The 24,832-nt window shown below is 39.2% G+C and overlaps 1 protein-coding gene across 2 annotated transcripts in view; it reads right to left on the reverse strand.

The window, feature by feature from the left end:
* ADAM23 (ADAM metallopeptidase domain 23) overlaps positions 1 to 24,832 on the reverse strand; it is a 167,438-nt gene that overhangs the window by 125,044 nt on the left and 17,562 nt on the right. For both annotated transcript variants that reach the window (XM_003406108.4, XM_064286766.1), the window contains exon 3: positions 8,877 to 8,953. In XM_003406108.4, coding sequence (XP_003406156.1) covers positions 8,877 to 8,953 — 77 coding nt within the window. The remainder of the gene's footprint in view (positions 1 to 8,876; positions 8,954 to 24,832) is intronic.

Genomic DNA, 24,832 nt, shown 5'->3' on the forward strand with positions numbered 1-24,832 from the left:
ATCTAGTCTTTTCTCCTGCGCAGCTGCTGGTGGGTTCAAATTCCACATTTCAGCTAGCAGCCAAGTGCTTAATCATTGGGAACTTAAATAGGATAATATGGGCAAAGGGCCTAGCACAAGATCTATTACCATTATTATTACTGTACTAGAAAGCCTTCCTTCTTCAGACTCCTGAAATTAGGAAATAAAGCATTTAGTCCATGAGTTAGCAGCATCACAACGACAGAGCATACTTTAATGGAGAGCAATGTTGCAAACCATCTAGTCTAGCTCTGTCCGACCTAAAACAAAGAAAGTGTGCCCAAGGCCACAATCTCAGCAGCAGAGCTGAGATTGGGAACCTTCACTTCTGTTTCCCAGGCCAGTGTTTCCCCTGCTTCCCTCACCCAGGAGCGTGGGAGAAATGGGAAGAATCTCAGGCAGTGAGAATGATGGGGTACTGACACACGCAACCAGCCAATCCAAGTACAAGAGTCACACAAGTTCACAAACTTAGGCATACATAAGACAATGACACCCACAGTCTTGAGCTGCAGTCTTGGGTGAACTATATCTCAATTCGCTTCATACTGTACCTCAGCCATGGCTTTTACCTCCTGATCCTATTGGCTCACCAAAGGAAAATAGGGCAGGGGGTCTGATTATTCTTCACACTTTTCTTCTTACAAGCCAAACTTCGGTTCAAACCTCCAAATGTACAGAGCCAAAAAAAGATTCAGCAGAAAGAGGCTGAAACCCCCTGCCCCCTGGAATCCAGTAAACACAAACAGGCAGTTTGCCTTCCATCTGCTGTTTGATAGCTCAAGTTTCAGTGAGCAAAAAGGGTACATTAGACTTGACTCACACCAGGAGTTGGATGCTTTCCTGCTCGCACACCTTGCTCAGCTATTTTCCACTGTGTGGAATGCTCTTTCTTCCTCCCACATCTTTCAAAATCTAAAGCAACTGTAGCAGACTCTGATGTGCCCTGTCCCTGTGCTCCCAGCATTCACCTCCAGCACTGAAGGCAGCTGACTGCAAATTGCTAAGACTCTTGGCCTGAGGGCTTTTCTTCTGTTCAGGAACGGCCACCTCCAAAGTACTGGAGATTTAGTGCCACCAGAAGAATCCCTCAACCAATAATGGACAAGCAGCTGGTGGATAAATAATCCAGCTTTCTCCCCCTCAGATGGATAACTCTCTGGCATGTTCTACAGAATCCACAGTCTCCCAGGGTTCCTCAGTGGGAATGAGCCCCACTTGCCCACAGTAGTAAGCAGGTCGAGAACTCAACCTTGATTAGCTCTTTTTCCTTCCCTATCTCACTTCCCCACTCCCCTACAGGTATTTCCTGGAATCTTGGCCTCATGGTCTGCTACCAGGAGAATAAAAACCAAGACATCATCCTTTAAAACTGAAGTTAAATCCCATTTCCTCCATAAAAACTTTCCTCAACACCTAGGTCTCACAAGTCACTTCTGGTCATGTTTGAAAGCTATTTATATATGTTTTAATCTCATTTCTCTACTTTGTGCTCTTGGAGAGGAGGAATTCTTTTACACAACTCCAAATTTCCCTTGTGACTCAGCACAGTATCTTACGCAAACTAGATGCTCAATAAATGTTGAGCGAATGAAGAATGAATTAACCATGCCAATTAGCAAGGAAGTTAAGCTATTCAACCTAAGTGAAATTACATCAATGTGGCTGCTTGCTTCTTTCAAAAGCACGATATGAACTACTTTTAACGAGCAAATTACTGTGTGCATACATTTCTTTAAATCAGCATTTTCTAGTTAGTGATCTTAAACCAAACACCTCTGATTCTCAGAAAATCAGAAAACCTTTTTCTAAATCAAGAATGACTTTACATTACTTCTGCCTTTCCATCAAACTTTTATTCCTATTTAACACTTTCTGGAGGCCACCCCTTTCCATGTGGAGACACAAAGACCACTTGGACTGTGAATCCTCACAGCACACCACTAAGCACCATTCTTCTGCACACTCTCATCGTCGTACACCTCAATCACCAGCCCTGAGGAAAGGGAAGCATCACTACAAGTCAGTGCAATAATCTCTGCACAGAACAACGTCCCAGCTGAGGACTGTATACTCCTCTGAACCAGGGACATGACACTGATTTTCCTTTTCAGAGATGCCTGTGGTTAAATGTTACTATCATCTACGTGTTTCCAAAGCTCAAACCTAGATGTGACCCTGGCCTAGCACTGTCTCCCCCTGGGATTTGTTTGAGCTTAATTTGAGGTGCCAGTCACCCCTCCAATTTCCGGGCAATCAATCAGAGAACACACACAAAAGGATAGAGCCTAAGAGGACAGGATATCAGTCTCCAAATACAAATTTCCTAACCAAGTGAGATTAAAAAATGCAACTGAAACTTTAGACCAAAGGGGCTTTCCAGGAGCCTGAAGAGGTAGACAGATCCAGGCCAGCTACCCACTCACAAGCAGAGGAGCTAGAGCTGCAAGAGCAGGTACTTGGCTTTTCATGATTATTGAGTGAGATCGAGAAGCACCAAGGAAACTCCTTCTAACCCAGAGCATGAAATTTAGTCTCAGAGGCTAAAAAAGCCTAGTTCCATCATTTGGGGAGGTGGGGGGAGGGCAGAGAGCTTTCTTTTTTATATACAATTTATTTCATTTTTGTTATTGTTGAGAATATATACAGCAGAACATACATCAATTCAACAATGTCTACATGTACAATTCAGTGACAATTATAACATTCTTCAAATTGTGTAACCACTCTCACCCACCTTTTCTAAGTTGTTCCTCTCCATTAACATAAACTCACTGCCCTCTAAGCTTCCCATCTAATCTTTTGACTCACTGTTGTCAGTATGATCCCACAAAGATAGATCTTAAAAGAGCACAATGCTCAAAGCAGACATTCTTTACTAGTTAAGCTAAAGTACAGTTTGTTTTTAAGTAGACCTCTGGGGATATTTTTGGTATAAGTTTTAAAGATTACGTCAGGGCAATAGTTTCGGGTTCATCCAGCCTCCATGGCTCCAGAAAGTCTAGGTTCCATAAAAATTTGAAATTCTCTTCCACATTTTCCCACTTTTGATCAAGATTCTTCTATAGAATCTTCTCATTCAGTCCTTATTCTATAGAATCTTTGATCAAAATGTCCAGTAGTAGTAGCCAGGCACCATCCAGTTCTTCTGGTCTCATGACAAAGGAGGAAGTTGTTCATAGAGGCAATTAGCACACATTTCATTTCCTCCTCCTATTCTTGACTTTCCTTCTTCCTCTGCTGCTCCAGGAGAATAGAGATCAATTGTTGTACCTAGAATGGCCACTTGTAAGCTTTTAAGACCCCAGGCACTACTAGTTCCATCATTTTTGATAAAGTAACTCCATTAATGCCCAGCTCATGGCTCAATAGATGTCAGGTTCTGCGCAATTGTTCTTCCTCCCTATAAAGAGGAACAAGCAATAGGTATGGAAAAAAGGTGGTAGTCCTTCATCAGTACTTCCCAAAGCAGAAAGGTCCCCTGGGGCCCTCTGTTCTAGGTGGGTAAGAGGAAAATGTAGGAAGAGGAACAAAGGGTTTCTCCATTACAGGGTTACACATCTCCAGTGATGCCCTCCTTATCCAAGGCACTTCTTAGGAATTATTCCTAAGCCATTACCCTCTCAGGGAAATGGAGAGATAGAAGAGAGCATTCTCCAAAGACCATACTTGTTCACCCATAGCCTTCCCCTGCATTTCTCCTAAGGCAGCCTATCCACAGCAGAACTTTCTGCTCACACTGCAAAGCCTATGAATCTGCAATGTGGAATTCAAACCATATACAGTTGATAATTACACATACATGGTTATTTTAGCTTGGCACAAATTTTACAGTAATAATAATACAACTTTTAGCATTTCCCCTCTAATGCCTTATCCAATGCCAGAGTTGTTTCAGCTCACTTGGTCCCTAACAAAGAAAAGTCCTTACTCTGCTAGTTTCAGGTCCTCTCCTCAGTTTTAGGTTATAGCCACCTACTGTCGACATCTAACATGATTTCACCCAATCAGAGCTTTCCCTAGACATCATTTGGGACAAACCTACAAGAGAGGCCGTAACACGCCTATCTTCTCTCACTCGGAATAGTGTTCCTTTAGGAACACACTGCTGCTTTTTTAACCAGAAGATTTTACATTTGATGCACCCTGAGATTTCATCCCTTTTTGCTCTGAGAAGAGACCAGAAAGACCACAGGGATTTTCTTTCACAATTAAGAGGAGAACATGCTTAGGGCCTGAGCATACACACTGGACCCAATCAGATAGCCTGGGAAATTACACTTCTGAATATTCAATACTTACATGTCTTTTTATTTTCTTTAAAGAAATGTCTTATAAGCAGTCGTAGGACAACTGCAAAAATACCAAATGTATCACAAATATGTTTTCAACTCAATAGAAGTATGTTTTCATAGTGCTCATTACCATGAATGCATATCAACCATGTGCCTGCCAAAATGCTACTCAGTTTTTTCTTTAGTCCATTTTCATGATGGAAAAGATCACACAGTGCACCACACCCTTCTCATTAACTGAAGTCAGAAAGGAGTATTGACTGGAACCAAAGGAAAGGCAGTATGGCTTCTTATAAGACTTATTCTGCTGTTCTCACTAGATTATAAGATCCATGAAAGCAGTGACCCTTTTTTTCAATGCAGAGTTGCCCAACACCCAGCCTTACTGCAGTAATAATAATTAATCATAATTATAAGTATCTGTTGAGCCCACCCTTCCCATCAGCAAGGCATATATAAGCACACACACCATCTCATTTAGTCCTTACAACAAAGTACAGCTTAAGAAGCAAACTACGGCTTAAGGAGTTAATATATCCATACGAATGGAGTATTACTCAGCCATAAAAGGAAATCAAGTATGAATACATGCTACAAAACGGATGAATCTTAAAAACATCATGCAAAGTGAAAGAAACCAGACACATGAGACCACATATTTTATGATTCCATTTATATAAAATATCAGAATGGACAAACAAATGCACAGAATCAAAGAGTACACACAGAATCAAAGAGTACATTAGTGGTTGCCAGGGGAGAGAGATAGGGGATACGGGGGGTGACTGCTAATGGGTACAGGGTGTTTTTTAGGGGTGATGATAATGTTTTAGAATTAGATAGTGATGCTGGTACAAAACTGTGTGAATATACTAAAAACTACTGGATGGTACCCTTTAAAAGGGTAAATTTTATAGTATGCAAATTACATCTCAATAAAGCTGTTATTTAACAAAGAAGAAACTTGTCCAAGGTCAGATAACTAGTAAATGGCAGGCCTGGATTCAAATCTGGTCTGTTTGACTCCAGAACCTATGGTTTTAGTGTTAACCATTTTACAGCTCCAATCATGATTATTCCCAATAAATATTTGCTGAAGACACCAGCGAATGTGACTCAAAGTAATACGGACAGTATATTACCTATATAGTATTTTGTTCTGTTGTACATAAGGTCACTATGAGTCAGAACTGACTCAACAGCACCTAACAAGAACGACAACAATATGGGCTGTGGTATAATTCTAATTAATCATAAGGAGGAAACAATCCTTAGATCCCCTGGGACTTTCAAGGACTGATACACGTTAAAAAATTATTGACCTAGCAATCTTTTTTAAACCTTCTGTAAATTGGAGCAATGATTGATCTAGGGGGAAAACGAAACAAAACAAAATTTAAGAAGGAGAATATTCTGACAGGAATGTGACTAAAGGTCCTCTGAGGACACAAGTAGGATATCCTGGGACAAATATAAATCTGATCACATTGCTTCCATACTTAAAGCCCTCCAGAGTCTTCCCATCCAAAGTCCTTACCTTGGACGATAGTCCTACATGGTCTGGCCCTGCTTTCTCCCTGATTTCATCTTCACATCTCCCACCATGCTCCAGCATGCCCATCCTCTGTTCTTCTTGATTATTCTACAACTGCCTCAGCACTTGTTACACTTGCTGTCCCAGCTGTGGAACCCTCAGCCTTCCAGCTTCATCTGGTGGCTCCTCCTGGACATTCAGGTCTACAATCTCCAGCTCCCTCCACTCCCCTGAGCTCCAGGCTGTTATATCCAGCTACCTCAAAGACACGGCACCATGTATGTCTCAAACCAACCCCATTGCTGTCAAGTTGATTCCCACTCCTTGCAACCCCATAGAGTTTCCAAGGCAGTAAATCTCTATGGAAGCCACATCTTTCTCCCATGAAGCCACTGGTGGTTTCAAATCAATGATCTTTTGGTTAGCAGTTGATCGCTTTAGCCGCTGCGCCACCAGGGCTCCTTATGCGTGTCCCAAAGTCCCTCAAATATATTAGGTTTCTCCTGATTTCACATCCTCTTCCCCTCACCATTTAACCTTTCATTCCCTGGCGCTACCAATTTCAGCTGGATGCCACTTTCCACCACCACCACCCCCACACTGACCAATCAAGGCGCCTGTCAGCTTTCTTTTCTCTGCCTTGCCATCTACATCTAATCAATCCTAATGATGTCTACCAACAGAAGATGTCTTGACAGCACCCTCCCTTCTCCATGCCTTCTAGCACTTCCTTAGTACAGGATCTCTGTTTATTCCTCTTACTTGATTTTTCACAGTCTAGGGAATAACAGCCAGGCACTTGAACGTGAAATACAAGACCTTCTATGAGCTGTCCCAGGCCTACCTCTCCCTACTCATCTCCCTCTGCCTCAGTCTTGTACTGAAATCTGAAGCTCAACAATAGTCTTATGCTCCCTGAGCATACCACACCACTCCATGGCCCTGCCTCCTTAGCACATACTGTCTCTGCCTGGAGCACCCTTTTCTCTTTTCCTCCCCTCCCTCCCATCCCCAGCATTTTGCTTCCTGACTAGCAGTTTTTCTACAAGATTCAGCTCAAGCATCACTTTTTCCAAGATGCCTTTTCACACTCCTCCAGCCTGTAAAACTGCCTCTCCTCGATGCTACCATGGCATTCCCTGTTAACCTCTATTCAACACATTTTATACTCTTCTAAAGTTATATATCTATTATTCGCCCCCAACTCAACTGTAAGCTCCTCAAGGCAGAGACTGCTCACAGTAGGTGTTCAACTTGACTCCTTGGCATGTTAAAAGTTAATGGTAAAGAATTTTCTGACGTGTTTCCAGACTCTATGTACTCTGAACATCCCATGTGATCCTTTCTCAGTCATCTGCTAATTAATTGGGAGGCTTGGCAGTGACAGTAATGTTTTAATGTTCAAAAAACATAGCAGTGTCAGTCGCTATCACCGTGTTACAGTCTGGAATGACAGTCTCCACTGCAGTAAGAGTTAAAGGAATAGAGGACTGAAACAAACTAAAATTAGCCATATCTTGCTACTCAACATATTCTAAGATTTAGCAAGACAGATCTTTTAGGCAGGCACACTGCTGACACAGCACGGTGAAAAGGAACTCAACCAGTGCTCAGTAGACTGAAAAAGGAAAACCTGCAACACTTTTAACACAAGAAATTCTGAGTTCTGCTGATTCATTCTGACTTAAAACTGCAATAACACTTGAGTAAGGAGCACCAAGCTGACTCTGCACTTTTTTTTTTTTTTCTGCAGTGCTCACAGAACTTTGCAGACAAGAAATTAGTTGTTTTTATATTTGCAATTTCTCAGATACTGGCAGCAGTCACCTACATTATAGTGTCTGATGGCATTAAACAAACAGTACTTTTCTTCCAAAGACGCAGTTCTAGTCGAAATAATGATGAGAATTTAAAATACTGACTGGAGCCATTCCGGAAGGCCACCTTTCAGCTAAATAAAAGACAGGCCCATAAAATAAACAATAACACCCGAGAGGAACATGTTCCTTAGAACAACCAATTATGCAAGATCAAAAGGGCACATTTGCCCAAAAGCAAAGATGAGAAAGCAGGAAGGAGTAGAAAAACCGAAGAAAGGAACCAGGGAACCCAGGGTGGAAAGTGCTGACAGACCGTGGGGAATGAAACCGATGTCGTAGAATGCTTTATGTGCAAACTATCAAATGGGAAACTAATTTGCTCTGTAAACTTTCACAAAAAACACAATAAATAAAAATTTAAAAACAGAATCTACATTTAAAAATGAATGAAATACTGACTGGAATTTCTATGACTAAAATAAACCACACAGGAAATCTCTTTCACCAAAGAAAGGCCCACTGCTAGCTCTGTTTGAAGAGCCCTGGTTAAGTTGACAGCTCCTGTTCACGCTTTGTACAAAGACGTTTGTCCAACGGGTTCCAACGTAGGAAATAAAGTTAAAATATCAACATAAATACAATCCCTGAGAAAACTGGGGCAACTTTCATCACGACCAGAATTCCTAAGAAACTGCATTACAGCAAGTTGTGAAGAAAAGATCCTTCTCAAAACAGGTGTTTTCAAGTCATTACTTCCTTTGTTCTTCAGGCATAAGCCAGGTGAATTACATAATGAAAGGTTAAACAGAAAAAATATCTAGACTTAGGTCTAATTATACTTGCATCAGTTAATTTTTCATGCTTCTCAATATATAGTAATGGTACTATAGTTAACATTTAATTACTGGTGCTACTCGAATATTTATTTCATTTAGAAGCATAATATCTAAGTACTAGATAGTGAACTGTTTTCATCTGAGATTTTTAACATGTTAAGTGTTGAATGTCTTCTTTCAGAAAAAGAGGAAAAAGGACTACTCAGAGTCTTTTACAGAGTCTTTTCCAGCTGATTGTATGCTATGTGGCATACAATCAGCTGGAAAATATCAATGACTTCAACAACAGGAATTATTTTAACTATACAGTATCACAGACACGAAGTTTTACTGCACCTGCTTCTTCACAGCGTTATGATTAAAGACTTACTTGTTCAATGCGAGGTCAAGAATGAATTTGGAGCCGAAGGCTTCAATCTGGAAGCTTGCCTGGGCCAGATGGACAGCCTACAGATTCAAAAAGACAGAAGTTAAGCTAACTTTCCTGTCTTTAAAACTGATTATATACATACCAAGAGTGATATCTAATAAGAATATAAGAACGGCTTCTTTGTGTATCGATTCATTTATGTATCTTTACACAGCAAGTCATTAAAAGGAGACTAGGTAAGTTGTCACGGCTTCTCTGGGAAGATCTAAACATTTGTTCAGCAAGGAACAAATAAAAGACAACCAGTTGTTGAAAATGAACGTAGTGTGGTAAAAATCAAAAGTATAGTCTGCTGGATTTCTAAAATGAACATGATGAATTATGCAAAAGTCTGGCTAATTAAAGCTTGATTTCAGCCCGTCTTGTGCACAAAACTAACCAATTCTTTCTCCTCAGCTAAGTGAAAAACCATGTCCGCACTGGGATATTCATCAGAAATTGAAACTTTCTCTACTTGACGTACCAGCCGAACGTGACAGTAAAATAGGATGGCACAACCCTCCAACTCCAGGAAGCACTTAGGATCTGGTCCTTTGTGAGTACTTATGTTCTCTTTATTTAAAACTCACACATTTATAAATCCTGTCATTATTGGGCCTTAACTCAAAATACAAAGATAATCTCATCTAGATGTGAATCGCATTTGCTGGGTGTTAAAGATTAGTATAGCTCACAGAAGGGTCATAAATAATGTAAATTAACAAATCCATTGGGTCAAAGAATCCAAACTCCCCTTTGCTACCCTATCAGAAAAAGGAAAAAAAAAGGACGAGGATAAATACAACACCTACATGGCCCCCTTCCTACTCACAAACGTCCTTTCTGCAGGCTTCATTCCTAAGGTGTGCTGGGTGCAGCCAATTGTCTGTGAAGTGCTCATGCACAGCAACCAGACACCTGCATGAACACACCTGACATTCCCCTGCCCCATACTTCCCATCTCACCTTCTCCACAGTACCACCCCTGCTCCTCTTTGCCCCCTCCCTCCACTTTGGATGATCAAAATGCTACCCATCCTAGAACGGCAGCCCGAGTGCCACACTTCGCCTGAAGCCCTCCTTTGCACGCAGGCGGGGAATGAACTCTCGTTCCTCAGGGATTTGAGGGCACTTTATCTGTTCCTCCCTCCACCCAGTGTAATGTGTGCTCGCTTTCCATCCCTCTCCTAGACTGTGATCTCCACACTCACATCACAAGGGTTTTGTAACCAGTTAGGCTCTTGTAGATTAATGGCCCTTCCCTAAAATATATCAATTTTCATTTAATTTGCCAGATACACCCATGTATTAAGTCCCACTGTGCGTATGAAGATGGCTGGGACACAGCCTCTGTGACAGTCTTCAGGGAAGCAGTTACAGAGCTGCCAGCCTCAGTGTAACTAAGGGGCCACAGGAACTAAGGCTGAGCCCTGCCCAGGAGCACCGGGGTGCTGAAAGGCTCATTGACAAGGTGCTATTTGAACAAAGTTTCAAAAGATGAGTAAGAATCCACCTATCAGGTAAAATGATTTAAGATTTCTTCACAGCATTCAACTTATCTGTACAAAGTGGTATCAGTATATTCATCTAATGTATCTGTTTTAGGTATTTTCAATACATTGGTGTATGCCATTTTTCTTATACCTGCTTCTCTGCCCACATTCTGCACTTGTATGTAGGGTACAACTCTTCTCTACACCAAAATAAATACCTGACAGGTGATTCTCTTCCCTACCATTGTGTTAATTCTGCTCTATCTTCTACATGACTAAAATAGCTTTTAATTTCTAGGATTTCTATGGTATCCCATTTTATCAGTTTTTTTAAACAAAATACTATACAGTTTTGATAAAAGTCTATTTTAAATACGTTTTCAAAGCAGGTATAATTAATGCTTTACCAATTACACTGTTGGGTATTATTTGTTTTTCCCTAATATTAGCCCACTTCTTCCAACATGGTAGAAAAATTAGAAGACCAGCTGAGGTGAATAGAAAGTTTTGTAATATACAGCCATATCATTTAGGTGGATTAAATCTGATTTTAGAGTTGACTGATTGGCATCACTGAAACCCACCGAAGAGAGAAAGGCTACCTACAGTATTGCTCTTATTTTACAAAGCAGAAGTATACAGTTGGGTTTAGAAATATATTCAGTAAGACAAATCAGATCAGAGGACTACTTCAGAGAAGACTTCATGAACCACACATAATGTCATAATCATTTTTTGCTCCTTCAAGATATCTGTTAAACAACCTTGATGACTAATACTTGTTTTCATAAGGACATTCACTATAACAGCTCTATGGAAGAATGTGGGGTTTTACAGCCAAAGAGCATCATTTCATGACAAGAATGAGCACACCCAGGGCTCAGAATTACTACCCTGAAGGACTGGAAACAGCTGTTGCCTGAGCACTTTGGTATTTTTCTTTTGACTCAGAATCTGGCACAGGGAAATTACAGGAGCCCTACAAACAAAAACAACTCAACCCAATTATATACACAAACCTCCTTCGCCCAGGAACAATTTATACATCTTAACAATGTGCTTTTGTTTCTTCGTTTTTTTTTTTCTTTTTAGTAGATAGCACCTAAAGGCATCTAATTGAGTAAACTTATGAGATTGTTAAATTCCTCAGCCAAGACTTATCTTGCACCTTATCATCAAATAATGCTATAATATTAAGGAACAATATATGCTCAACTTCGTGTATGATACATTACATAAGCTAAAGAGACACAGTTATGTTTGCTTAGGACTTACATTCTAGAATAATTAGCATTAATATGGACATGAAAACAAGAGAAAAAGATGACTACTTATAGAAATAAAAAGCAGGCATTTGCTGATTATATACACTTTCATACAGCAATAGGTACTTACATCTATATATATCTTATATCAATATGACAATAAAATGCTTTACAAACAGCATTTAGAAACCCTGAGAGGTATCAAGCAGGACTGAACAGACACCTATGGAATGATTCAAGCTCTGCTTCCTAAAGAAGAGGGCTATGGAGCTGGGCTCCCAGGAGAAGGGGTACAAGAAAGACTAAAACGCAATAATTAGAGTTACAAGCCAGGATTAATAAAACTGTCTCCACTACTGGAAGAAATCATGGAAAAGGTACAACAGCTGAACAGTTGATTTCTAGAGGGAGTATAGGTCATTTTTTTTTCCTTGTTTCTTTCTCCTTCATTGCTATGATAATATTGTTTGTTTATATATATATATATATATATAAACAAAACCCATTGCCATTGAGTCGATTCAGATTCATAGCAACCCTATAGGCCAGAGTGGAACTGCCCCATAGAGTTTCCAAGGAGCACCTGGTGGATTCGAACTGCTCACCTTTTGGTTAGCAGCTGTAGCACTTAACCACTACACCACCGGGGTTTCCATATATATATGAACAAACTATATAGATAGATAGATAGATATAGATGTATACACACAGCCCTGATGGCACAGTGATTAAGAGTTCCACTGCTAATCAAAAGGGTCGGCAGTTTGAATCCACCAACTGTCCTTCGAAACCCTATAGGGAGGGCAGTTCTACTCCGTCCTATAGGGTCACTATGAGTCGGAATTGACTCGACGGCAATGGGTAAACATATATATGTATGTATGTATGTATGTATGGACCTTTTCAGGCAGTAATTTCTCTCCTTTTATCTTTTTTTCTAATGGCTTTTTCCCCCTACTCCTGTGATTTCTCAATAGGCCCTTCGAGAGTTTCTACTCCATTTTATTCAAGCATAGTGGGAAATGTTCACAAGATCTCAATCCCCCCCTTCTCTGGGATGCAGGATATTTATAACGCATTAGAAAAGACAAATTCGGAAATTCACCAACAAGAAGGAAGAGGGGAAACAGTGTTAGATAACCTATGAATTCCAGAAGGAGTGTGCTTTGTTGAGATGGTTTGGGCAGCTGAGGAAAGAGGAAGCTTCACTGGGGAAGACTTGGACCAATGTGGTCGCACAGTATGTTTTTCTCTTAATCCAAAAACATGAGACACAGAATCCAGTGACCCAAATAAACAAATTCTAATAAGAAATAAACTGTCCTGTGTAAACTGAAATAAATTGGAGGAAAATATGTTACTTTCTTTCAACAGTGGAGACTCCTCTGTAGATGACTATGGCTGGGTCTACCTTGTATCTGGAGAAACATAAAAATCCAGCCTTTGGATCTTTTTCTTCTACAAAGCAAAAACCCAAATATGTGAATATATCAAGATATTTTAGCTTTATGTAGACCATGCCATAATCCTTAAAAAAATCTAGAGCTTTCTTCACCTTAATTTCTAATTTTTTTATTTTGTAAAATTAATCTTGTTGTTATTGGTGCTGTCGAGTAGATTTCAACTCATAGCGACTCCATGTGACAGAGTAGAACTGCTCCATAGGGTTTTCTAGGCTGTAATCTTTACGGGAACAGATCACCAGGTCCTTCTCTCATGGAGCCAATAGTGGGTTCAAATCACAAACCTTCCAGTTAGCAGTCGAGTGCTTCGCTGTTGTGCCACCAGGGCTCCTTAAATTAATCTTAGGAATTTTAAAGTACAAAAAAAAAAAAAAACTCAACAGACTATCTCAAAATACAGTCTGGTTCTAATCCCTTCTTGTGAGTTAGCACACTGGTGACCATTACAGACTAGTATAAAATAAAAATTACAATGCCTTACTTTTTTTTTAGTGCTTTAATCGTCTAAAGTACTATTTTGTCTATCCAGAACAATACAGCTCCCCATGAGATTGGTAGGGCAGATATTTTTATTACCCTTTTGTAGAAGAAAAGCATTTTTAAAGGGCACAGAGAGGATAAGTGATGTTTTTGTCCAAGGTCATACATCAAAGAAATAGAAGGTGTTAGCTTCAGCTCAGTGAGAAAAAGTGCCAAATGTTATGCCAGAAGTCCTTAAAACTCCAGGCCTCAATGTTTCCTCATCATTAAAATATAAGTAATAATAGCTTACCAACAGGATGTGTGTGAGGATTAATTTATATAATAACTGCCCCCATAGGGTTTCCAAAGAACAGCTGGTGGACTTGAACTGCCCACCTTTTGGTTAGCAGCCAAGCTCTTAACCACTATGTCACCAGACCTCCAATGTTACAGGAAATTCCTAGCAAAAGGCTGGCCACATGAAAAGAGCTCAATAAAGAGGTGGCAAAGTAAAAGGAGGGAAAAAAAAGAAGAAGAAAAATATATCAACGCTTCAGAAAGGATATCAGTCAGCCCCACCTTAAAAGTTATCTCCTAGTATAACTGGCCATATTCTAGAAAATTCCAATGGGGAACTTACACTCTAAAAAACTTGCAAATTTTTTTTCTTGCAAATTACCACTACATATTATGCTTTGACCTTGTTCAAGTTGTCATGTCTTTAAAACAATATGAATCATTATCCTGAGAAGTGCAACAGCTGTGTTACATGAAGGCCGTTTTCCAAATTGAGGTAATTTGCTGAATCTTCTTGCCATGATGCATTTAAATAGGTGGCTTGTGAGGAAGAAGAGCATCATGTTTTCCCCCAGCATGTTCCAATTCACAGTATTATTGGTTAATCCATTAATACGTGTGCACTGAATACCTACCTTGAGTGACATACTGTGCCAGATACCGTGGCAGATGCAAAGATACAGGAGAACTAGTATTTACATCAAAAAGTTTATAATTTGGTTAGGGAAATGAGACGAGAAGCCATAAAGAGTGAAAATACTTTAAATAATAAATATTATTTTCAAAACAACATGCACAATTTAAGCATGATTAATTTCTAAACTGGGAATATGGGCAAAAAGTACTAAAGAATTTGAGGAATGAGAATTCTGGGGGCAGGAATAGAGCTGAGAAAGGGTCCCAGGAGAACTTTCCTCAGCCTTTAAAGCTAGACAGACTTCAGAGAGCTTGAGGATTGATTTAATAGGATGAAATTTCAAAGTGTTCCTAAGTATTTGCTAACAAACAGAGGCTTCGGGAACCAGCTTTTAAAGTAAAACCCAGGATGCCTTCCATTCTGGAGTGTTAAACTGCAGTTTGGATTGTAGTAAGAATTAAAACGTGACAATTTATTATAAAATAGAGCATTTCATGAGATCTTAAGTAGTGTGAACACATGATATATTTTGTTAATCAATTTATCTTTTAGCCTTAAACTAAGGAAGCTGAAGTCCCAGCCTTTGAAGGATATTTCAGTAGCAAGACCAAAACATCAGCAAAGCACACCCTTCTCTCAGGACAAGACAGATCAGTGTCTCCCAATAAAGGAAGCAGGTCATCGTTTGGCTTTGTTCTCTGTGCCCATCTAGCCAGCAAAGATGGAACTTCTAATCTGATAGAAATTCAGCCAACACCCAATTATCCAAGCTGATGTTAGAGAAAAAAGGGTATCATGAATGTATGAATTTTAACTTTTGACCAAATCTTTTACAGGAATTCTTTTCCAAGTTAGCCAATTTCAAAGAGAGTCATCTTCTCTTTTTTTTTTTTTTATCACCCCTCAGTCCGAGGTACTCTTAAAGTTTGATATAAACAAAAGATGGACACCGAAGACAGAAAGGAACAATAGGCATTGATAATCTAAACAGACAGTCCAGTAAATAAATTGTGAGTTTGGCTGTACTAAAAATTAATTTTAAGAATTCTTCATTGCTAGTCAAAGAAAAGAAGCTACATCTAACATTAGGGGGAGTGGGGAAAACAGTGGGGTTTTTAGCCTAATGGGTCACACTAAGATTTTCTTTAATGACTATGTAGCAACCCAGGAGGATTCTGTAACAATACACTCCCACTGGCAAAGCATCTTTGGACATTTACATGAAATGACTTCTATACATTACCCTTCATGATGAATGCTTGCTGGATATTAAATTGACAATACCAACTCAAGAGAGAGATTAAACTACATTAAATCAGAGCTCTTGCTATTTGAAAGTAGGTAATGCATTACAAGAATCACTACGTCTGTATTATTTGGCTTTTACATTATTTACTGAAAGACGAGTAAAAATACAACTATGACAGCAGTTGCCATGGAAGCAGTTTCTTTCTGCTGCCTTCTTGAATAGTAACATTTAATTTGATGCATTAATCTAGTAGCTGAGGTGTGACTCACTTTGTTCTTTTTCCTCATCAGTTCCTACATCACCAAAATGCACAACTCCAAGGAATGCTTCTCTCTCTGGTAACACTTTTGTCATAAAGGGAGAACATATTTTGCCTTTCCAGCCAGAATTATTGAACACCCACTAAATAATTTAAATAAAATTATAGAAAGAGGGTATAAGTTTTAGGAAGCAAAAGGCACCAAGCTTAGATGACAGTATTTTAAATTTGCTTATACAATGTAAATACTAACCTGAAAGAAAGAAAAAAAAAAGCCTCCTTAAAACAGCATTCTAACATGAGTCTTACTTCCTTGGACTGCCTATTCTGGTCTTCAGAATGTTGGCTACAACAGCCCAGTGGACTCAAGTCAATTCGAATATCTATCTAGGAAAAGAGAAGGTTCTTTAACTTGGGTCTTTATGATGACCACAAAAGAATTAGCTCATAAGGAATGAGTCTGAAATATGAAATGAGAATTAAGATACAGTAATTATACAGTTCACCTGGGCATTGTTATATCTAACAAACTATAATGATATAGAGTAAAAAAAAAAAAAAAATAATGATATAGAGTAGATTCAAATATTGATTTCTAGTGCTTCCTCACTAAAAGACTACTGAAAACACGTAACTAAGGGAGACTAAGCAGACCTGCCCGAGCCAGATCTCCTTTTTTGACGTATCCTGGCTCCACGAAGCCTCATCGGTGGGTCCCACATTGTTTATGTCCAGAACTGATTTTTGCTGGGATCTCTATGCCTGGGCTGCTACTGTTTTTTTGCAGAAATTGTTCTGCTTATGAAATTACAAAAAGTCCTTTCTAAATACACAGCTTTTTGATAACAGTATTCCTGAGAGATCTTGGCTTTCCTTAAATACCCTTGAATACCCTCTGCAAAACGCATGTTTTAAGTTGTGTGCTACTGGGGTAGAGCCTTCTTTAGTCTGAAAGGACCGACAGCTATGGATCAGAGAGAGTTCTATGTTCTCTGGTTCTCAGCTGTGCCTGGCTTTGTCCTTTGTTCTGAATTCTAACCTCTACTATTGACCATGGATAACTTTCAAACTATGGACCAAACCAGAAATGGATTTCCCTATTTTGCAGGAATGCAGATTTCATTAGACTTCCAGGTAATACTATTGAGGACTGTTCCTGGGTGTAGTGGAAAACAATTGCCCTGTTTCATGATTTTACTCAAAACAAATATCATGTGTACTATACACACTTTACCCAAAACTAAACGTGGAAAAGCTAATATCAATGTGGCCTCATTTTCTCTAACACCCAACTTCAATAGATTTCTGCAAAATGCCAACCACTCAGCCTGTCATCACACAACGTTGAAAACTAACATTTTGAGTATTGACCATTAGGCAGGCTGTCCTATTTCAGTAAGCAAATGATAGATCTCACCACGCTCATGGAACATTTTAGGTTTATTAAATCTCCATTTTTATTTCCAGATGAGAAACTAGAAATTAGGTGCAGCCTTGAAGACATATAGAAATATTTTGTACTTTGGAAGATATCCATTTCCTGAGATTATATGCTACGTCATTGGCTTCTACATCATATACAAAATCATCTGCTCACTCAACAAATAATGATTGTGCACTTACTATGTTCCAAGTAAAAGCCCTGGTCCTCTGGAGTTTGCATGTTAACGTGTGTGTATGGGGGCTGGGGATGACAGGAAAGTGATAAATACAATAAACAAACAGATGAATATAAAGCAAGTTAGGCAGTGATAAGAGCTATAGAGAAAAGAATAAAGTAGATAAGAGGCATGGGGAGTTGGATGTATGTAGTATGAAGTAAGAATTTTAAATAGGTGGTCAGAGAAGACCTCTTTGAAAAGGTGACATCTGAGCAAAGACTTAGAGATTAAAGAGAATTCCAAGCAGAGGGGACAGCTAGTTGCAAAAGCCATGAGGCAAGGGCATACTTGTATGTTTAAGGAATAGCAATAACTCCAGTTTAGCTCAAGTGGAGTGAGTGGAACAGAGCGTTTTAGACAGTGAAGTCAGAAAAGTAATGAGGGGCCAATCATGTAGGGTCTTGTAGGCCACTGTAATGACTTTGTCTTTTACTCTGAATAAAATAGGAAGGTGCTGAGGATTTTGAGACAATGAGTGACACAATCTAGCTTTCATTCTTTAAAGTTCGCTCAGGCTATTTTGTTGAGAATAGACTACCGGGTAAGGGGGGAAGAGAGAAAGCAGAGTGTCCAGTTAAGAGGCTGTAGCAATAATTCAGGAAGGAGGTGATGGGTGACTTGGACTTGTGTGGTAACAGTTGAGTTGATGAGAAGTGGTCAGATTTTGGGCAGACAAAAAAAGCAGAATCAACAGAGGTTACTTATAAACTAGATATGGGTTATGAATGCAATAGAGGAAGAAAAAAAATCCAAAATTTTTGACCTGAGTAATCAGTACACATTGCTGTCGAGTTGATTCTGACTCATAGAGACCCTATAGGACAAAACAGAACTTTCCTATAGGGTTTCCAAGGCTATACATCTTTACAGAAGCAGACTACCAAACCCTTCTCCCACAGAGCAGTTAGTGAGTTCAAATTGCCAACCTTTCTGTTAGCAGCCAAGTGCTTAACCATGGCACCTACTTGAATAACCAGTAGGAGCAAGAAATTTACTGAGACAGGGAAGACTGCAGGAGGAGGTGGTGATGGGGATTCAGGACTCCTGCTTGGGACATACTATGTTTGATATGCACATTATATATCCAAGTGGGTATGTGGACCAGGCAGTTAGATACAATGCATACAGATATGTGCTTTAATAAATGTTTACACAGTGAATAAGTGAATTAAGAAATAAACAAAATGAAGGAATACTGAGATACAAACAAAAAAATTCCAGTGAAAGAACTAAGGAGGAGAATACAATTTGACAGCTTAAGTGAGAAAGCTAAGATTACTGTGGGGGGGCAGGGACTGTAGATGTCAGTATACAGCAACCCACCTGCTGAATTTCACAACAAACATTTTCAATTAAAACAGTAAATGTCACTTTTGAGCCTAAGAGGTATATCATACACCACAAACTCCCCCAAAAGGAATTGAACCCAAGAGCATCATTTTCCTGTGTCTTGTAGATATGTGTTAAAATTACAATAGAATGATCACAAATGAGGGTGACATTTCTCTAACAAGCCACATGGGTCATATTCAGGAGTGTATATATATTAAGTATTCCAAAGAAACAACACAATGCTTACCTCTGACTGCCTGGAAGTCCATTTCCATATTCTGGAAGCCATGCTATCTTAACGGCTTTTAATATTCCTAACTTGTTACTGATTATAGGTATACATTGTTCTGCATTTTAGGAATTTTTGAAGGTATATATTTATTAATGTTAATTTACTAACTGTATCTCCCATCTTTAAGTCACAGAAATTAAGGAATACCTTACATCCTACTAGATAACGTAGATTTCTCAATTTCTCTTACTAATATACCAATTAAGTTTATATTGTAAAATCTGGCAATGAAATGACTCCAAAGCATTGTACAAATCTTTTCATTTCTACTGGGTTGCTACTTAAGATAGCGAGTGACAGGAAGAAGCATAGTCTAAAATATTAAAAGAAAAGCAATGTTTCTATTTTAATATACCAAAGAATAAGGGAAATAAAGCATTATTTATAATTTTATTTTATTTCAATTCTAGCTATTTCAGGCGATTTCTTTACATGAAATAAGAAAATAACTCAATCAGGCCTGTATCCAATTAGTCATTATTAGAGAGTACAAGACACTATTAATATTTGACAAATAATCCAACATACACACTACTTACAGAATATGAAATTTTTTTCCAAAAATAGACTAAGTTTAACAGTTTTATCTTAGAAAAAAAAACATTTAAATCTAGACTCCAAGCAAACTCTTTGTTTTCCATCGTCCATTCCAATTAGCCCTAAATTAACCAATTCACTCTAAAATAAAAATTGTAGAATCTGCAAGAATGTTCTAGTACTTACATCAGGGCAGCAAAAGACTAAATCCAATTAGATATAAGGTAGGAAACAGTATATACAGGCGCTGGAGGACATTTGGAAACACTGGTGGCATAGTGGTTAAGTGCTATGGCCGCTAACCAGAAGGTCAGCAGTTTGAATCCACCAGGCACTCCTTGGAAACTCTATGGGGCAGTTCTACCCTATCCTGTAGTGTCGCTATGAGTCGGAATTCACTCGACAGCAATGGGTTTGGTTTTTTGTTTGTTTGTTTTGGAGGACATTTAACAGCATCCCTGGCCTCTACCCACTAGAGGCCAGTGGTACCCCACCCTCAGAAATTAAGGTATAGCCTACTAAATAATGTAGGCTTTTCAAAGGCTCTTACCAATTTAGTAATTCAAGTTTCTATTGTGAAATCTAGTAATGAAATTACTCCAAAGCATTGTATGAATCTCTTCATTCCTACTGGGTTGCAAATAAGTTACCAAATAACAATAAAAATATCTCCAGACACTTCCAGGTATCCTCTGGGGGACAAGTTGCCTCTGGCTGAGAACCACTACTCTATAGGTACAAGAGATGCATGAATTTATTTAGATTCCTTCGGGTATGTTGCCCATTGCCATTGAGTCGATTCCGACCCACATCGACCCTAAAGGAAAGAGCAGGACTGCCCCATAGGGTTTCCAAGGAGTGGTTGGTGAATGTGAACTGCTGACCTTTTGGTTAGCAGCCGTAGCACTTAACCACTGCTCCACCAAGTCTCCATCCTGGTGGCGTAGTGGTTAAGTGCTACGGTTGCTAACCAAATGGTCGGCAGTTCAAATCTGCCAGGCACTCCTTGGCAACTCTATGGGGTAGTTGTCCCATAGGGTCGCAATGAGTTGGAATCGACTCGACAGCAACAGGTTGTTAGGTATGTTACAGGCACTCCTGGGTGGCACAAACGATGAAGACTCGACTACTAGTGGAAAGATCAGTTGTTTGAATCCACCCAGAGGTGACACAAAAGACAGGCTTGGCGATCTGCTTCTGAAAGGCCACAGCCTTGAAAACCCTTTGGAGCAATTCTGCTCCACACACATGGGTTGGGCGTGAGTCAGAATCAACATCATGGCAACTAACAACAACAGGTATGTTGCATTTATACAAAATTCAACCTTATTTCTAAGCTAAATGTTCTACTGTCATCAAAATTCTTGCAACAAAACAGCAGGAAACAAGCGTGCAAACAGAAAAGGGGAGGTTGGTTTTTTCCAAGGCTAAATATAATGCACCTGGTAAGAAGCAGGTTTTAAAGAATTTATACCTATGGAAATCCCAATTCAAACCACAGGCTTAAATCTGTCAAATGAGCTCACATGTATTCTTCAAACAATAATCAAGGAAGAAATACTTACTGTAACTAACTATACAGTCCAAAAATCTGATCTTTTAAAAGGATCCTTAATGTTGCTCTCTTCCCTCCCAAAGTGGCAGCTCCTTAATATCTTTTGAAATGTCATCTGGTGACTCAAAAGAAAACAACTGTAATTTTAAACAACAAGAAATGAGAGGGAGTAAATCTGCATGTGGCCTGTTTTAAGTTACTGAACTGTTTTTCCACAATTAATGAAATATGCTCTCTCCATGAATGTAAAACCCCAGGTCTCTAAATACCATTTTTATGCCAATGGCTCCCACATTTCCATCTCGTCCTGACCTACCCTGAGACCATGGCCAGCTAACTCATCAGCATATCCACTGACCAATCCAACCAGTTACTGCTGAGTCAATTCCAACTTATGGTGACCTCATGTATGTCATTGGTAGAAATGAGCCCAACAGGGTTTTCAGTGGCTGATTTTTTCACAAAAATAAATCACCAAGCCTTTCTTGCAAGGCACCTTTGGGTGGACTCAAACCTCTAACGTTTTGGTTAGCAACCAAGTGCATTAATTATTTCTACCACCCAGGGACTCCAAGATGACTAATGTTGTTGTTGTTAGGTGCCCCTCAAGTCAGTTCTGACTCATAGCGACCCTATGTACAACAGAATGAAACACTGCCCAGTCTCGGGCCATCCTCACAATCATTGTTATGTTTGAGCCCACTGTTGCAGCCACTATGTCAATCCATCTTGTCGAGGGTCTTAGTCTTTTTTGCTGACTCTGTCCTTTATCAAGCATGATGTCCTTTTCCAGGGGCTGGTGTCTCCTAATAACATGTTTAAAGTATTTGAGACAAACTCTTAGACCTAAAGAGCATTCTAGCTGTACTTCTTCCAAGACAGATTTGTTCATTCTTCTGGGAGTCCATCAATATTCTTCACTAACACCATAATTCAAAGGCGTCAATTCTACTTCAGTCTTCTTTATTCACTGTCCAGTTTTCCAATGTATATGAGGTGACTGAAAATACAACGGCTTGGGTAAGTCGAACCTTAGTCCTCAAGGTGACATCTTTGCTTTTTAACACTTTCAAGAGGTCTTTTGCAGCAGATTTGCCCAATGCAATGCGTCGTTTGATTTCTTGCCTGCTGCTTCCACAGGCATTGATTGTGAACCTAAGTAAAAATGAAATCCTTGACAACTTCAATCTTTTCTCCATTTATCATGATGTTGCTTACTGGTCCACTTATGAGGATTTTTGTTTTCTCTATGTTGAGGTGCAATCCATACTGAAGGCTGTACTCTCTGATCTTCACCAGTAAGAGCTCCAAGTCCTCTTCATTTTCAGCAAGCGAGATTGTGTCGTCTGCACATCATAGTCTTCCTCCAATCTTGATGCGGCATTCTTCTTCGTATACTCTAGCTTCTCAGATCATTTGCTCACCATACAGATTGAATAAGTATGGTGAAAGGATACAACCATGACACACAAGTTTTCTGGTTTTAAACTACACAGTATCCCCTTGTTCTGTCAGGAAGACTGCCTCTTGATTTATGAAAAGGTTCCTCAGGAGCATAATTAAGTGTTCTGGAATTCCCATTCTTTGCAACGTTATCCATAATTTCTTATGACCCACACAGTTAAATGGCTTTGCATAGTCCATAAAACACAAGTAAATATATTTCTGGTATTGTCTGCCTTCAGCCAAGATCCATCTGACATCAGCACTGATATCCCTCATTCCATGTCCTCTTCTGAATCCAGCTTGCGTTTCTGGCAGTTCCCTGTCAATGTATTGCTGCAACCATTTTTGAATTATCATTGGCAAAATTTTACTTGCGTGTGATATTAATATTGTTCAATAATTTCCACAATCTGTTGGATCAACTTTCTTTGGAATGGGCACAATTATGAATCTCTTCCAGTCGATTGGCCAGGTAGCTGTCTTCCAAATTTCTTGGCATAGACAAGTGAGGGCTTCCAGCATTGCATGCATTCATTGAAACATCTCAGTTGGTATTCTGTCAATTCCTGGAGAATTGTTTTTCGACAATGCCTTCAGTGCAGCTTGGACTTCTTCCTTCAAAGCCATCAGTTCTTGATCACAAGCTATCTCCTGAAATGTTCGAACATTGATCAATTCTTGGTACAGTGACTGTGTATTTCTCCCATCTTCTTTTGATGCTTCTTGTCATTCAATATTTTGCCCACAGAATACTTCAATGTTGCAACTTAAGGCCTCAATTTTTTCTTCAGTTTTTCAGCTTAGGAAAGACTGAGTGTGTTCTTCCCTTTTAGTTTTCTAACTCCAGTTCTTTGCACATATCATCATGATACTTTGCTTTGTCTTCCCTAGATGCCCTTCTGTTCAGCTCTTTTACTTCACCATTCCTTCCATTCATCTTAGCTACTCGACATTCAAGAGCAAGTTTCAGAGTCTCTTCTGGCATCCTTTTGGTTTTTTCTTTCTTTCTTGTCTTTTTAATGACCTTTTGCCTTCTTCATGTATGATGTCCTTGTTGTCACCCCATAACTCAACTGGTCTTTGGTCATTACTGTTCAATGCATCAAATCTATTCTTGAAATGGTCTCTAAATTCAGGCGGGATATGCTCGTGGTCATACTTCATGGACTTGTTTTAATTTTTTTCCATTTTAACTTGAACTTGCATATGAGCAATTGATGGTCTGTTCCAGGGTTGGCCCCTGGCCTTGTTCTGACTGATGCTATAGAGCTTCTCCATTGCCTCTTTCTACAGATGTGGTCAGATTGATTCCTATGTGTTCCATCTGGCAAGGTGCACTTTTATAGTCACTGTTTATGTTGTTGAAAAAAAGTCTTTCCAATGAATGGGTCACTGGTCTTGCAAAATTCTATCATTCAGTCTCCAGCATCATTTCTATTACTAAGGACCTATTTTCCAACTATTGATTCTTCTTCTTTATTTCCAACTTTCGAATTCCAATCACCAGTAATTAGTAATGCATCTTGATTGCATGTTTGATTTCTGACTGCATGAATTGATAAAAATCTTTCATTTCTTCATCTTTGCCATCAGTGGTTGGTGCCTAAATCTGAAAATCAGTCGTATAAACTGGTCTTCTTTGTAGGCATGGATATTATCCTATCACCGACAGTGTTGTACTTCAGGATAGGTCTTGAAATGTTCTTTTTGGCAATGAATGCGATGGCATTCCTCTTCAACTAATCATTCCCAGCATAGCAGGTCATATGATTGTCTGATTCAAACTGGCCAATACCTATTCATTTCAGCTCAGTAATGCCTAGGATATCAATCTTCAAGCATTCCATTTCATTTTTGAAAACCTCCAATTTTCCTAGATTCATACTTTGTACATTCCACATTGCAATTATTAATGGATGTTTGCACCTGTTTCTTCTCATTTGGAGTTGTGCCACATCAGCAAATGAAG

The sequence above is a fragment of the Loxodonta africana genome, chromosome 6 (genome assembly GCF_030014295.1).
Source record: "Loxodonta africana isolate mLoxAfr1 chromosome 6, mLoxAfr1.hap2, whole genome shotgun sequence".
NCBI lineage: Eukaryota > Metazoa > Chordata > Mammalia > Proboscidea > Elephantidae > Loxodonta > Loxodonta africana.